Source organism: Hesperophylax consimilis, chromosome 3, assembly GCF_061612785.1.
Source record: "Hesperophylax consimilis isolate HC1 chromosome 3, BYU_Hcon_1.0, whole genome shotgun sequence".
Taxonomy (NCBI): domain Eukaryota; kingdom Metazoa; phylum Arthropoda; class Insecta; order Trichoptera; family Limnephilidae; genus Hesperophylax; species Hesperophylax consimilis.
This window is the reverse complement of record NC_142838.1, coordinates 20,485,522-20,503,393: the sequence shown is the minus strand read 5'-3', so window position 1 is coordinate 20,503,393 and position 17,872 is coordinate 20,485,522. Positions and strand designations below refer to the sequence as shown.

Here is a 17,872-nt window from a genome sequence, read left to right as displayed (position 1 = left end):
TACCTATATTAATTACAATATTTTAATAAAAATTAAGAATCTTTTGTTTATAGTTCCTTTAAAGGCAAATCAAACACATGTTTTGAACAAAAACAAAAATTCGAAGTCTCCGCTCCCATCTGTCAACAATGTCAGCCGCGCATGTCTCGTCACCATGGCAACGCTCGTAGGTTCGGGCGAACGGCCGCTAGGAGGCGCCGCTAACGTCACAAATGTCGGACTGTTCACTGTTCGGTTCGGCCGTGCGCCGTGCATCTGTCAGATAAAACTTACAAATACGGATGGTCGGTTGTCGGGTTCGGCGTCTCTCAACTACATCATGATCGTATTTACTTTGATATAATGTGAAAGGAAACGTTTGTTTTCGCGAGCGTGTGCCGTGGTGTCTGTGACGTGTTAGTGTATAAATGTGAGATATGTCAAAGTGAATTAAGGTGCCGATCCGGAGGCGGTCGGCAGCTCGGCAGCTCGGTCAATCGCAGTCGCAGCCGAGTCATGAGTCAGGGGGCGCTGACAGAAGTCCGCGCTCGATCCTTCTGTTCCACTCTCACCATATCCAGCCGGGGCACGGTCACTCCCAGCACCGAGCTCTCGTAGTTCTTCATTCTAGGTTAGGTCAAACGTCAAAACATGTATCGCTAGGTGTCATACTCCGCGTCCTCTGAGAATGTCAATAGAATAGGTAGGATCTTAAGCAATTACGAGATGCAGGCGAAGAAACGCTACATACTGTTAATAGTGTCGTGCGCCTTTCTAGCTTACTGTTACTTCGGAGGATACCGCTTGAAAGTAGTGCCCGAGAGGGCCCCCCACGCGGGGCTGCTCGCCTTCTCCTCGGACGGCGAGCGAGGAGGAGGCGCGGGCCGGTCCCGGGGAGCACCGCACGCGCCCCAGCCGGCCCTGCAGCCCTGTCGAATGGAGACGTGCTTCGACTTCTCGCGATGCCAAGGAGAATTCCTGGTGTACGTGTACCCTTCGGAGGGCCCCGTCAGCCCGTCCTACGGCAAGGTGTTGTCGGCCCTGCGCCAGTCCCGCTACGCCACGGAGGAGCCCTCGCGCGCGTGCCTCTTTGTGCTCGGGATAGACACTCTGGACAGGGACCCACTGTCCCCGGACTTCGTGCACAATGTCCAGCAGCGGCTGCAGAGGCTTCCCTATTGGAACGGGGGGCGCAATCACGTGCTATTCAACCTGTATTCGGGCACCTGGCCGGACTACGCCGAGGACAGTCTGGGCTTCGACCCGGGGAGGGCTATCCTGGCCAAGGCGAGCGCCTCCATGGCCCACTTCAGGCCGGAGTTCGACATCTCTCTGCCGCTGTTCCACCGCCAGCACCCCGAGAAGGGGGGCGAAGCGGGCGCCGGGGGCACTAACAGCTTCCCATCCAACAAGCGCTACCTGCTGGCCTTCAAGGGGAAGCGCTACGTGCACGGGATAGGCAGTGACACCCGGAACTCTCTCTGGCACCTGCACAACCAAAAGGACATGGTGCTGGTCACCACCTGCAAGCACGGCAAGTCCTGGAGGAATATGAAGGACGAACGCTGCGACGAAGACAACAGAGAATATGACAGGTAAGATCATTTACCTTTCCCATGATTGTCTCTTTGTTTTGTTAAAATGTTATTCTTGTATTACTTTTTATAAATCAGAGTAAATTGCGTAAATATAATTTTGTACGATTTTATCCCATGCGTCTTCTATATAATACTCGTACGAGTGTCAGTTGAGATAAAACGAGTAAATTATCTCTGTTTTGGCCATGAACTCCCCTTCAAATAATTCATTCCTACAATCGGGGAATCAAATCTGCGAATGAATCTCTTCTGAAATGAAAAATTCAATGAACCCAGATAATGAAATTATTTTGTACTAGTGGTACGATATATAAGTATGTATTAATGGTGTCGTTTTTAACTTGCTAATAAATTATTGTTGAAAGGCGTTAGTGAACCTATTAAAATAAATTATATATTTCTAGTAAGCAAACATTTTTTAAAAATATTTCTTCGCTTCATGCAATACTGAATAATTGTTAACTTAAATATGCGCATTGCTCTCGGTTTTTGACGTCATGAAAAAACATATTATATTCTTCCGTAAAACTTCTTTCAAATTTGGCGAAAGCACAAAACACACTTCGCACCCACTGTCACTTTCATAATAATTAACCAGTGGAAAGTGGAAGAAGAAGTCAAGGACACTCGAGGGAGACATGGCACGATCGAGTGCATCAAATACTTGGGTCGGGTTATGTCCTGTGACTTTAAAATAACTAAACTTGTCTTGTTGATTACCAGAATAATAGATGTCAGCATTTATCTTTCGATATAAAATCTGATTTTTACGATGAGTTACGATAGAGTAGGCAAATAACAAAATTATTGGTAATTATTGTTCCCAATAAATCTACGATTACGAATATTATCGGTTGGCTTGACTTCTTGAGCCCCTGGTTTTTTTTACATACGAAAATTGAGTCACTACGCGGCAAAGTATATGAAGACATTAAATTATGTAAGTGCCTATGTAAAATTTCTGAATTTAACTGAATTTCTGATAAAAATTACAAACCTTCAGCACAAGCACATGCATGAGACGAGCAAAGGAAATCAAATAAGGCTCCCGTACGAAAACATCCCTGAGTCAAAAGTTGTTGATGTACGGAACAATGAAGATATTTGGCGAATTACCAGAGGAAATTAATTTAGAAAAAAATATTAACGAATTAAAATTAAAATTACCAAAATAAGACACGTATTAATCACAACACAAAAGTTTAAAAAAAATATATATTTAACTAGCTGACATACACCCGGCATTGCTGGGGGTTATCCTTAGGAGATAGACATAAACATCTTCTTTAGGCCTTTTTAAGATATAAAATTCCGTCGTATATTATTTTGATGTATCTCACAGGTTTTAGCCAGCGTTAGCAATTAAGCACCCGAAAATATTATTTTTTACGACTTGATTACAAAACATCGAATTGTCTCTACTTTCTATAAATATAATATGCATGTTTTACTTACACATATGAACCTTCCAGAAGCAATTCCCTGGAGAGGTAAAAGGGTTTACATCAACCAGCCTCCCCCGATCTGGCCCCGCCACACAGACGCATCCGCCGCCAAGACCTGAACAAACCTCTCCCCATGAACTCGGGCACCCTTGCTAAGTCACCAAATGTACCGAACCACTTGGGGTGACCTATGGCAGAGGTGTTGGTTATCCAATAAATGGTTCCAGGGGCGGCGGTACCCCTACCCTCCTAATCAGCGCCATCAACGTCAGCGTTTGGTTACATTCGAATGACCGTTATGATTGACGGCTCATTAAACCCCTGTTCAAATACCCATACTTAATCTTTGACAAAGAAGTGCTGAACAGAGACGTTCAAATGTCAAAAAAATAAAATGGTGCTAATTGCCGATTCGTGACGACTTCAAATGTGACAGGAGTTCAGACACCGGCCGGGGCCCTTCGAATTCGATAATTAAGTAGTTAACAGTATTTTATCCAAAGTCTGAACTAATAAAACCCTCGATAAGTTGAACTCGCCAAGCCGCCAACGCTATTTAGGTAGGTACAATTATTTACCGTACTAAAAGTACGCGAGTTCTAAGTTGAAACGGGATGCATTTTTTGCTGAGCAATAATCGTTAGTAACGTACTGAAACGTAGAAACGGCTTTGCGTGGTAACTTTACGTGTAAAGAGTTTCCTTGTTTTCCACGAAATTAATGTATCAGGGAATGAAGTCACGCAAACATTTGCATCATCGACTCAAATTATTATTTTTTTAAGTAATAGTGTCATTTAAAAAAGATATATTTAATTTATTTTCTTCCAGATGATAGATAATGATGTCAGTTGTACATGAAAGCTCTGTGGCAGAGCGATAAGAGTTTTGTCTCATAGGTTTAAAGTTCACGGGCTCAAAACCCAGGAAAAGAGTTAGAAAAAAAATCATTTAGTTCCAGAGTAGAAGATCCGATCTGCTATCCGGTTTTGCGCATTTTTTTCGCAATCTTTTTTCCTATTGATCAAAATAGAAATCTTTTTGTTATAATTATAATTGAAATCAATTTATTACGCCAATCTTTAAAACAACTCAAATGCAAAACCATTATATTTACCAAGCCATAAAAAACTACAATAATCTCCCTTCCGAATTGCGCTGTATTACGAACCAACAAGAACAAATAAATAAAATCAAACTTTTTTTCCAAAAAAACTTATATTAAACAAAAATAAAAAAAAAATACATATATATTATTATAATATATATTATTATATTATTATTATTATATCTCATTATGAATTATGAATCTAAGTAAGAATCGTGGCTCCCTTATCAGACACAAGAGCTCCTCTTTTCTGATAAGGTATACATGACCATATATGAACCTTAATATTATATTTTGCAAAATATGTATGTAAATGTAACCCATATGATGTATATTAAAATAATAAAAAAAAATAATAAAAAAAATTAAATGGATTTTATTAAAGATCATAACATTGCTGACGATGAAAATAGGTGCACATTCACAAAGTATTTGATACAAATTTTTGTACCAAATACTTTAGCATTTATTGTGAATTAGTTTTAATGTAAATAATTCTAATTAGGTCATTCGTTTTTACTCCCCTTCTCGTACGTATATAGGTATTTAATGATCCCACTAACGTGATAATGGTCTAATATGAATTTCGTTTAATTATTCATTATTTTTTGAATAAGAAAGCTCTTGTGAAAGGAATTTTAAGTGGGTCGTAAATCTTTTCACCATGGTTATTTTTCACATATTTAAAAAAAATATATATTAAATGTCTTTTATTTAGCTAAACGAAATTAACTTCATTTGTTTAAGAATCCACTTATTCTTCGCCTACAGTATTACATCCCTTACTTTTAATAAGATTCACAAATTCAAAATATAACATAAGGTTTCGGTAAATTTAACCCCTATATTCTTACTTTTAAAATCATTTCGTTATTATGTTACCCACCGAAAACATCCACTGAAACCTTAAATAAATAATTGTCATTAATTCGTGCTTCACCGATGAATCTAAAAAGTAATTTATGTAAAATCAATGAAGTCAAGGCTAGACCGCTGCATTCACGTGCACCGTAAAGTTGAAAGGGGCCAAACGACTAGCGCTAACGTGCAGCGGACTTCGACATGACGTGACTGCGAGCAAAGGCCATTATCCCCTCAGGAAGTGGACGCCATATTCTAATATTTTATTGGAGCTTACCCACCAACCAACTTAAGGGTGCGCATTCATATATCGCATAAGGTTGAATATTACATGTAATAATGTCTGTAATATGTAATAGTAGGTACCTACATGTGATTACTTCATATACGAGTATATCATTTTTACTACCTGGTTGCGCTCTAGTTACAAAACTTCTTTTAGTCCCATTTGACATGCGAAAAATGTACTATTGACAAATATGTAATTATATTTAGGAAGTTAAATTTGTATTTAAGTTTGTATTTAAGTCTGCCCCAATTGAAAAGTTCAAGATGTTGTGTAGGAGCCACATCAAGCAAGAAAAAAAACATAGTATATTTGTATGTAATAATTAATTAGTCATTTGTAAACTTAAATGTACAAATTACTAAAATAAAAACAATAAATAAAAATAAATTTAAAAGGTCTATGGTGCCACAGTCTAAAACTTGTTGCGCCGACCTCGCGATATTAGGATGAAAAATATGTGTATTCTTTAATGATGCCAATGATCATCCTTTGTGAGAAATTTTGTTGTGTAGCAAGCAGAAGAACACGAAATATTACTAAATTAGGTGCTTTAAAATGATCGTTGTATTTTTTTGATATCAGACGGCTACCCATAACGCCCGGCAGTACCGATAGTTCCACGGTGATTCAAAACTGTTTATTTTGTACGTGGACATCTCTCTTTCCACCGCCCAACCCTACCCTACAATGACAACAATGGCAGGACTTCGACCACTATCAATAATTGATCGTCGTATTTATACATTAACCGAATAATTCGAAATGCAGCTCAGAGAAATTGGAATATCACAATAATAATTTCTACTTGCTTGGGTAACCATTTGATGGAATATTATCATATTGTGTGTTTTGAGTTTGAAATTTGTACGTCTTCTCTCTGCACCATAACTGAGGATTGTTATCATAATGCGTACACTATTTTGATGAAGCTCCTTCTCTCTCGGACCCCATGGATCCAGGTGCTCACTGATAGGTATACCAATGGTATTGACGAAGTAATGGACACTGGACATATTTCCTTATCAATGTTGCTTTTGACATTACGAATCAGATATTATATTATCTTTCCAGCTATTATAGAAAAATCGATACTTGAGGTGTGCTATTCATTGAATCCACCATTACAAATCAATATTTTTCTTCTTTTGCCTCTTTGTCCAGTTTCCATGATGTCTTTCACAATCTTGGAGTTTTAATAACACATATTTTTGTCCGTCGAGTTTCATTGAATATTTATTTCACTGAGAGAGCAAATACAACAAGGCCAAGTTCAGCCTCTTGGTAATCATAATTTATCCTTAACTAACCTATACCTTATTTATCTCTTTTAATTTGAAATTTCCAACTTTTCATCAAATTTGAGATTCAAGCATTTACTAGGGCTAGGGAAGGTATAAATTCTCTCCGCCAACCCTTTACTAAGACGTTTTCAATTAAGCCAATAATAATTTTATTTGCGCTTACATAATATTGATTCAACAACAGATAATTTTGACTTTAAGCAAATTTCGATCGAATATCAGAAATCGGGACTTTTCTTTGCAATTTCTGTGGATTTGCGTAAAACCTTAATTTCGTGAAGTCTAAGATAATTACGGCCGTTCAGTTACCGTCGGTTTGTTCTCCATCTAAATATTTACAATGACCGGCTTCATCCAGCCTTCCTGGAACTGTAGAACGTTCCAAGTAGGTACGTACAGCAGGCCGGAGAATACTAGATTTATGTATTTGCTTGGAACCGATAACGGTCTGCTGTACTTATGTGAATTGTAGGCACACTCATACATAGGTCGTAGACTAGACAGGTAAATGTATGCACAATGGAACATATTCCCCTATTTATTGATAAGCTTTATACCCTGTTTGTCTACTTCGTAAGAGAATTATTATGTACTTCGTACTTGAAATAAATTCAGTTTGATCCATTTAAATCGTCAAACTTATTTTGAATTATGTTTTGAAGCCAGGGCAGTAAACACTATGGTATTTGAATTATCTTTTGAAGCCAGGGCAGTGTATACTATGGTATTTGAATTATGTTTTGAAGCCAGGGCAGTATATACTATGATAATTTAATAGTCGCGAAAAATATTTCTTCGCTCTAAAACCAAATTTTTAGATATTTCTACGAGAAATATTTTGTTGACTTTCTGAGATTGACATGTGTCAAGTCAAGGGGAAGTACATTAGGTCAAACGATGTCTACGCGATAAATGTCAAACTCCTAAACTCTGGGCAAACACTTTCTGAAAACGACGTTTCCTTATCAAAAGTAACGCAAAACAAGCAATATTATCCTACATCATTCATACTGTTTGCCTTGGTTCAGACGTGTCTGGGAGAAAAGGAATTCTCCTTTCATATATCCCTCCACGTCTTAACTCTTTTCGTGGATTCTGGTATCTCCTTTGGACGGCGCTACCCCCTGGCGATCACCTCTTTGCCCCTTTCCCGGTATGGTGGGGTGGCTTTGTGCATCCCGCAGAAGAAATCCTTTCATATGAATTGGCTTTTGGTCGAGAATTCCCATTCAGCAGCCTTTGTATCGAATCGGTTTCCTTTGAGAATGATCCGTAAATGTTCCAGTTGCTGTGAAATACGCTTCGCCTTGTTCGTGCCGTTCTGTAAAACTCGCAACACCCTTCCACTCTCCCACCCGCGCAGCGTGTTCGAGAAACAATTTTAACTTCGGACAAATTATTTCAGATTAAGCCAACAGCCTTGTCAGTATTTTACATTAACTTTATCTAATATATAAAATGGAATGTTTAGGTTGCCGCTGGTGGTTGACCCAGATATTCATTTGTGTTGGTAGAATATGAACATTTCCCTACCCGCCTACCTGCCTAGAACTCGCGGAATCGACAAGTATTTTTATATTATTTTTAGAAATCTGCCAACAGCCAGGTGGTGGAACGAACGCTGATTTGATTATACTTTCCGAATACTTGTGCACATTTTTTTGTTGAAATTTAAAATCATTTCGCGATGTCGATGAAATAAAATTTATGTAGGGTGGAAAACATAAATAAACTGTTTTCAAACTCTTGTTCAAATCGCTCTCAAAGGTAAACACGAATTGAACTGGGAGCAGTGTTGGCTGTTAGCTGTTGGCTGAGTGAAGGGCCCTTACGCGCGGCTGGGTATAGGAATTTACTCCGGTTGGTTCTGCTGCACGGGATTGATTACATTTCCCATATAAATACACACTCTACTTAAACATTCAATTAACAAAAGTGGAGTGGCGCCTTTCTGACAAATTCATATTTTTTAGCCTGCGTCCTCTCGAGAGACCTATTATATATTTATTGATACTTTCTAATAATCAATGCTTCAAAAGTTTGTGTTATGAAGCTTGCAATTTCATCAAAGGGTATATTTTATGATATTTTTATGCATATTTTTTATCCGCTGTTTATTGTTTAATATTCTTCTCCGATCGTTAGAGAATGAAGTCCTCGCCAAATCTTTTGGCTCGCTGTCGTCTCGTGCTATGAAAGGGTTTTCTTACAGCTGCGCTCTCTTCCGCCGGTTCTTAAAAAGGCTGTTTTATGTCTGCATCGTACGTGGATTCACCTCTCATCGCCATTAACCCCCCATTCCCCAGCCCCTCCTCCTTATCAACATGTAACCCGACGCACTCACGCAGACGATTACGCATTTATGCGAGTCTCTAGAAGACAACACTTTTATGGCATTTTTTCCGACGGCGGAACATACTTTTATTTCCTACTGCCTACATGGAAATGTTGAATATGAACCATAGTGTTTCATAATGCATTTTGCGAAATTCAAATATGGTAAGTAAGTATGTCAAATGTAACCGCAGCGCTGGCTAGAATTTTCATTTGCTTTACGTATATTGTCTTCTAGAGATAAGATGGAGAACTTTGGAGTGTAAATGAAGTGCCTCCGTAGCGTAGTCTTAATAATTTTTAATATGTTTATTCAGTTATTTATTTTTTACAATATTAGTACTTCTATCAGTTTGATTGTAAGAAATCTCTCATTGTTCGTATTAATTTGTTTGAAACAATAATACCTAACTTAATATTTAATTAAAAAAAAAACTTAATACGTACTGTAGTTCTATATTAAATGTTTTGTTTTTAACAATTGCCACTGTCCGTAGGTATGCATTGCAGACAAATATACATAATATGTAGGTATACTTTGACGCCGCTACGAGAGCGGACGTGTTTTAACCGCTCCGGTTTGTTTAATCCTTTCAGAAGGTTTCCCTTGTTAAGAGATCGCTGAAAAATGTTCAGCATCCGTGTTTTATATAGTGCTTACCTTCTTTTTTCACGAAATGCGCGTAACTTCTACCGTTTAGCCGGAATTTGCAATTATTATAGCATTTTAAACCGATTAAATTTTGAAAGTGAACCTAGAACAAAGATTCTCAGTGCAATCGAAGATTTTATACCTGACTCAAGTGTCAAGTGGTGTCGGGATTTACGGGACCTTTTCAACCGAGGGTGTCTGCCTGGAGGACAGATAAGCCATATTTTGTTTAAAGTTTTTGTTTTTATTTTCTGTTTTTGTTTATGTATTTTGTTACAGATGACACACATAAACTCCACTTTGACTTTGGTTCAAGATTTTGCTTATGATAGCCTGCGATAAGCGAGCCCTAAGGGTCTGAGACAGAGGTGTGAAATCGTCGGATCACGACAATAGAAAGAATTTTTTTTTATTTTTTATTTATTTTTTTTTTTTGCTGGATTTTATTTAGGTATTGGAGCCAGGAAGGAGTCTGAAAGGGTCGAGAGGATGCACTAGGTGGCATGAAAGGCTGGGAGGTGACTGGAGAGACTAGGGTAGACTAGGATGAGGTGATTTTGCACAGCGGTGCTGCCAAGGTCTGTTATCTATGTGAGGATGTTGTGTCGGCGCTCTTTATTGGCAGCAGACACATGTCAGCGCTATATTAGCGGCGAACACATGCCTGAGCGGATGACGAGCCTCGTGCTGGCACAGTTGGTGGACGGGGTAGTCTCTCTCCTTGCAGCAGCTGGTACAGTTCCTTCGCTACCTAGGACTCTTGCAGCAGAGTCTCCATCTTCTGTCTTTGTCGAGCATCACAGCGGTGCTGCCAAGGTTTGTTGTCTATGTGAGGATGTTGTGTCGGCGCTCTTTATTGGCAGCAGACACATGTCAGCGCTATATTGGCGGCAGACACATGCCTGAACGGATGACGAACCTCGTGCTGGCACAGTTGGTCTAAATAACAAATGTAGATCTTAGGAAATAAATTGTACAGCGCCCTTGAGGTGATTTTTCACAAAAACGGCGCTCTACAAATTATCCAATTATTATTATTATTATTATTATTATTTGTTCTCATGTTCTACGGAGGTGTAATGATCTGACTTTCGTTTTTTTTCGAAATAAATGTCTCTTTACGTAAGTTTTAAAGTAATGCGTTAAACTTAAAGAGCACAATAATTAGACATAAACCATAGTACGCAAACTTATTTTAGTTATTAGAATTATATTTATGAAGATGAACATAGATATATTTTTGTTTCAAAGAAAACATACAGTAAGACTAAAAGACTGAACGTCGAGCAAATCATTTGTGTGAGCATTATTGATTATTACAGGTGGAACGCATACACCTAATTTGGCAATTCTAAAAATATATTCCTTCGTATGGACACAATTGATTGTCAAGATTGATGAACCTTACGAAAATAGCTTTCCAGTTGTCTGAGAAGTATAAAACCCAAGTTACTAAATAAACTCTGTAATATTGTAAATATCTGGACATGCCACGATTCATTTACTATTGAAATTTGATATCCTTACGAAGAAGGGTCATAAACAGCATTCTATTTTTCTTAAATTGACACTCACCAAAGTGTCACAATTTCTTGTGTTATGCCGTGCTAGAACATCTGTTCTACCATGTGGTATCTTGGACAAGTCGTGAAGCTTTCGGGCACTTATAAGCCATAGCAGTCCAAGAGCAATGGGCTATCAATAGCGCAGTTTAGCGTCATTTCAATTCAAGTGCGCTTTAGTATAGCAAACTTAAATATGGTAATTTAGTATTAGTGGTCATGTTCTTAAAATTATTCCTACACTGTGCCTTACCACTAAATATACTATTTATACAAAGTGAAGACAAAATTTAGAATAACAATAACAGCAGGACAGGACAAAACAAGAATATTAAAACTTAAACATAATATAAAACAGGAGGCTATTTGTGCTCAAAAATGAGAATCTTCTGAGCAGACATTTTAAAAAGGTACAATAAGGAGGCAACCGAAACCAAACAATTACAGGTAGTTTTAGAATATGGCAGGATTTTTTTTATTTACAGTAAATAACACAGTCCTGACGCCTTTTTGATGAAGTAATATTTTTACGTGTGCAATAACAAGTAAGGGCAGCTAGATAATATAATATGTATATATTTATAACTAAATTGGCTAACAGTGAAACAGATGATATTTATATATTAAATAATAAACATCCAATACAAACAATAATAGAAAATTTTGTACAACGAAGATATTCACAAACATAATACAAGAACGTGCAATAAAATTAGGCTACCAAAAAAGCTAAAACACAAAATAGTTTAGTGTACAAAGGAGTACAATATTATAATGCGTTGCCGGAAACCATAAAGTCTGCACCAATTGATAGATTCCAGCCGGATTGTAGGAGCCATATTAATTAAAAGAAAATGCAATAAGTAATAAAAATGTAATAATGTAAGTATATAATTAATAATAAATTAGACATTTGTAAACTTTGATGCACAAATGACTAAAATAAAATTTATCATCATTTTAACCTCTCCTTCCGATAAGCTTTTTTCACCTCACACGTCACAGTGAAAAAGTGTAGTGTAGACTTCAGAGCGGCCGGCGGTACCACGCACCACTCCAGACTGCTTTGTAAACCGTTGCCTTACTTTCGGACTTTACTTTTCTGCAAGGCGACCTGGAATGGCGCTTTGTACCGCCGCTCAGAAGCTGGTAGAGCCCACTGTCCCAATAAACTGGGTGTTATTTAAGTACCTATAATTTGTTTTTTTATTTTAATCGATTCGTTGATTTTTTCTTTGAATAAATTTATTTTGTTTAATAATAATAATAATAAATTCTTTATTCCAGGATGTGGGGAGGTTAGTGCAATCCCACACATCCCATAGATGAGATAAGTACAAATAATATTTACATAGAGTAACATAAATAAAATAAATAAAAAGAGATTAAAAAATTACAAATGAAATCAAGTTAAAGCAGAGAAGCACGGGAATCCAACGGATCTAAGATTGTGGGAGCAAGTATCTTTCTCCAATGGTCTTCAATGCTCGATCCTGAAGTCAGACGGGATTCTATGATAATAGTGTTTCTGGAATGGTTTATCCTTTCCCTCAGTCCTGCAATCCTGGTTCTTAACAGAGCTGTAAATCCTGGAACTCGCCCTTCTGTTAACATCGAGGAGGCACTGCAGTGCCTGGGGAGTCCGAACATCAATCGGTAAGCGTTATTATATTGAACCCGAAGCCTTTCCATTGTTCTTTTCTTGAAATTAGCCCAGAGCTCGCATGTGTACAGGGTGGTGCAAAAGGCTAAGAAGAGCGTCCTTTTCACTCGTGGACTACAGAGCCGGAATCTTCTACTGAGCATGTTACATTTTATACTCAGTACACGCCTCTGCCTGTCAATATCTTCATCATCCGTTAACTTGTTGTTGATGATATGTCCTAGATATTTTGTGGTTTCTACTGTTTTCAGAATCTCACCATTCAAAAAGACTGGGGGAATGTTTTTTGGGCCTTCCCCGTGTTTTATGACCAACAGTGCTGTTTTTTTCGCATTATAGATCATGTTGGTTTCGTGAGCAAATTCCTCACAGATTTTCAGGAGAATTCTTAATCCCCGTATTGACGGTGCCATCAGAACCATATCATCTGCGTAGCTCATATTGTTAACACATAGACCTCCGATGTGGCAGCCCACTCCAGCATTGTTTAACCTGTGGGTTAATTCGTCCATGTATAAGTTGAACAGTACTGGGGACATACATCCACCCTGTCTGACCCCGCTTTTCAAGAAATAGGGTTCTGAGAATCCATCTTTCCACTTTACAAGGTTTTCCTGTTGACGATGCCATGATTCGAGAATTTTTACCACTTTCCATGGTATCCCTCTTTCCTTTAGTTTTTTCCATAGTAGGGGGTGGGAAACTCTGTCGAATGCCTTACTAAGATCCAAAAAGCATGCGTAAGTTGTTGTTTTTCTTTTCCTGTAGTATTCCAGCGTCCGTTTTACGCAGAATATGGCTGAGTCCGTGGAGCATTCTGTTTTGAAACCCATCTGATTGTCTTTCGTTTTCAATTGGGGTCCGACTTGGTCTAAGAGAACTCGTTCAAATATTCTGGCGGTCGCTGTGGCGATGGATATCGGTCTGTAATTTTCCTGTAAAGTTATGTCTGTCAGTTTAGATTTTACTATCGGTATTATGATTGTCTTTGTCATGTCTTTGGGTAGATAACCACTCTTTATGATATCGGTAAACAATGTTGCCAGTAGTTTCAGAATCGCTACCCCTGCATGTTTGACGTGTTCGATACTTAAGCCGTCATGTCCTGCTGATGTTCCGGATTTCATGTTTTTAATGGCGGTTTTCACCATGTTTGCAGTGACTATGGGGTCAATATCATCATAGGCGTTCAAATGCGTTTCGTTTGAGGAGATGGTCGGCGTAGTAGTCGCGAAATGTTTTTTGAAAATATTGGCAATTACTTCAGGATTTGTTTCTCCGTTTATGTTGCACGAAACTTTGGAACGCATGTTCAACATTTTATTAGACTTGTTCCAAAATGATTTGAAGTCCCGATTATCTAAGTCCGCTGCTATTTTATCCATCTGGAGTTGTGTCGAATTCTTTTGGCATTGTTTTAGAGCTGTTTTGAAGGCGGCACGCTTTGTCCTTCTATCCTCGGCGATGGGACCATTGTGCGGTCTCCCATTATCAATCCAGGTGAGCATCGCTTGTCTTGATTTTTCGTATTTGTCTGCGACAAATTCATTCCATCCACAAACTTGCTTATATTTTGGTGTAGTAGTATTTCTAAATATACTAGCGGCACTGTCTCGTAATGCTTGTACTATACATCCGTAGAGGTGTTTTATTTTGGCACGTTCAGGGTTGCCACCGTCCTCAAGAGATGTATTTTTTGGGTTGATTTTAGCTAGATAAGTTTGCGAACATGAGTGGTAAATTCCGATATCACGTATATTTTTCGGATTCCATAATGCTGGATCCCTTAATATAGATGAAAATACTTCCGATGTTACTATTCCATTCGTATTTAAAGTTATTTCGAGGGGTCGGTGGTCAGTCCAATCAACATCGTAATGTATTTTCATATCGATAATTTGTTTGTAAATATTTTTTGTAACTAGACAGTGGTCTAACCACCTGGTAGTACTATGCGCGTCACTGACGTATGTGTAAGAATTCTCAGGTAAAATTTCGGTGTCGGCACAAATGTATTCGAATTCTTGACAAAAAGATTTTAGCTCTATTCCAAAGAGTGAGTCGGGATTAGCGTTGAAGTCTCCGATAATAATTGAATTGATATAATCTTTGTCATCAATGATCGTTTGTAAGGAGGCCAGGCAGTTGGTAAACTCCACAAAGTTTTCAGTTAAGCAAGTCGGCATATAGATCGTGAAGATGGTTAAATTTTCAGTATTTAGACTCACCTCGATTCCGGCCATACGACAATTGTCCATCGGGATTGTGGTAACCCTTAAGTTTTGCTTGTAAATTATCCCCACTCCGCCGTACGGCCGACCTAGTAGGGGACCGTTAGCTATATTGACGGCAGAGGTGCCCAAGCTATTGAAATGCGGGTGAATATTAGATAAAAATTCAATCTCGGTTGGGAGTAGCCACGTTTCTTGGACTAGTATAATGTCATATGATTCGCAGAGATCGTGAATAAATTTTTCGGAGCTACGGACCGATCTGCAGTTAATCGAAATAATTCTTAATTTATCGGTTGTCATTTTGATTTTTGGTTGATGTACGCGATTCTATATATTTACGGAATACAATTCCTTCCGGCCATAGTTCTTCCACCAGGTATTTCGGCCCTTCAGTTGCTTTTACAGAAAGTTTAAAGGTGTTAAATGGCGTGGGACGGTAAGGCTTAATTTTTTCGATCTTAGTATTTTCGAGACCATTATCTGCAAGGTAGGTCTTAACGTCGTCCTCTGTAGTTTCCAATGTAAACCGTGAAATATAAATTGACGTAATTAAATCTGCCGACTTCAGTGTCGTTGAGGTTGCTTTTCCTCTCAAGTTGCGTTTGGGTTTTCTAGTTACTAATGTAAATCCTTTCTCATCTTCCGCAGGAGGCCGAGGCCGCGGACCCCGGTCATGCGATACCTGTTTATTATTTTGTTTTAAAGCGTGTGCGAAGTTCATTCCCGGCTGCACTGGACTATTTGTAGTGTGTTCGTTCATTGTCTTTGTGTGTGTGGTTGACACTGCATTACTAGAACCAGTCGATAAGCAGGATGCGCCGCCCGTCGGTATTTGTTTACTATCTGGAAATCGTGACTTATTTATTTATTTATTTATTATTGGATAATTTGTATAGCGCCGCTTTTGTGAGATATCACCTCAGGGGCGCTTTACAGTTGATGCAGGTATTACAGAAAATATAAATATTACAAAAATAGAGTGAAGTTAAGTTAAGTAAAATGAAGTAAAGGAACAGGTGACACGAAGATAGAAGATGGAGACTCTGCAGCAAGAATCCCAGGTGGTGAAGAAACTGGTCCAGCTGCTGCAGCGAAAGAGTCCACCGCGTCCGCCAACAGTGCCAGCACGAGGTTCGTCATCCGTCCAGGTATGTGTCTGCTGCTAATAAAGCGCTGACACACTATCCTCTCACAGATACCAGACCTTGGCAGCACCGCTGTGACGTTCTACGAAGATAGAAGATGGAGACTCTGCAGCAAGAATCCTAAGTGGTGAAGGAACTGGACCAGCTGCTGCAGTAAGAGAGTCCACCGCGTCCAACAACAGCGTCCAGGTATGTATCTGCTGCTAATAAAGCGCTGACACCTCACATAGATAAGAGACCCTGGCAGCACCGCTGTGACGTTTGGCAAGTCCATCATTTATCTCCATGTAATCCTGTTCCTGGTAATTGTTGAAGTGGTGCATTCTGTCCGCAATAAAAAGCGACGGTTGGGTAATAAATTGCCCTGGGCTTAGTAAAAAAAACTTGCCAGTGTCCAAGCTTGCCCAGTTTCCGAGAATTTTATTGATAACATCTGGAGTGCATTTACCCACAATTGAGTGGTTAATAATTACTTCCGAATTCCCAGTTAAGTCATTTTGTTTGTTTGGGACCTGAATATTTGCAATTTGTTCTCTTATTAGTGCCAGTTCTTGTTTTATGTCTTCATTGTTTATCAAACGCAAAAAAATTGTTTATCAAACGCTTCAGTTAAATCGATGTGTTCGACTAAAATCGATATTGCTAATTCATTCAACTTATTTAAACTGGACATGGGGAAGAGTGGAAGGTGGGGAAGAGGAGGGTGGGGAAGTAACTGGCTATTCGGACCTGGGCTCTATTCCTGAATCGAGGGCGCTCGTAATCGCCGTCGAAAGTACGTACGTTGGTCGTCGTTGCTATTCCCGAAATTGGTCGAAGGTACATACTTCGACGCCAAACGTCAAAAGTCATTCCACACAACAACTACTGGGTATAACCAGTAGAAACAGGGCAGCGAGTGGTAGGTTGTTGGCGTTTCTATGGAATTGGCTGTCAAAATCTAGTCTAGCTGTCAATTTTTGTTTTACCGCGCGGATTCCGCAAATGTAAAAGTGGGTGAAAATTTCCCACTTACTAAGTCTTTATCGGAGCTTACAAGCTCAATTAAGAGTTGCTTTTGGCAATTTGTAATATGTCCCGCAGCCATTTCTGTTTTGAATAACGAATAACTGTTGTCTGTTTGACAGTCACACCATAGAAATCCCAAAAACATCAGGAACATAGACAATATTCACAGGGGTGCCAATATAATCATCTCTTCTACCAACTTCGACCGTTCGACGCTCAAGAATACGTAAAATTGAAACATTCGAAAAAGTTAGTCGCGACGACTAGTAGTTTTTCACTCTAAGACGGCGCATACGAAAACGATTGATCGTTTAACTCCAGAATAGCAGGCCTGGATAACCCAAATTATTAAAACAAAATTTGCTTGCGCACGCCAAATACATTCAATGCAACATATTCGTTTGTCACATAAACATCAATTTTTTATTTTTTTATTTATTGTTTTTGTGTTTAATTCGTAGAACTCCATTTAATTTTTTTATAAATTTAATTTAGATTAAATTTGATAATATTATTATTAAGTTCTGCAAGTGTTTTAGTTTTTTATTATTGTGACAGCTGTTTCGGCTTACAAGGCCATTTTCAAACTGTGGTTAGTCCACATTGAGACGACGTATTTATACTATTTCAAATGTAAATTTTGAAGGTGCATACATTGATTTATTACTGGTTACACCGATGACATGATCTATTG

The 17,872-nt window shown here is 38.6% G+C and overlaps 1 protein-coding gene across 1 annotated transcript in view; it reads left to right on the top strand.

The window, feature by feature from the left end:
- The first annotated feature begins 276 nt into the window (after nt 1-276).
- Nucleotides 277-17,872, top strand: part of ttv (exostosin glycosyltransferase 1 ttv) — a 481,148-nt gene continuing 463,552 nt past the window's right edge. The window contains exon 1 of the mRNA XM_089649049.1: nt 277-1,574. Coding sequence (XP_089505175.1) covers nt 706-1,574 — 869 coding nt within the window. The 5' untranslated portion in view covers nt 277-705. The remainder of the gene's footprint in view (nt 1,575-17,872) is intronic.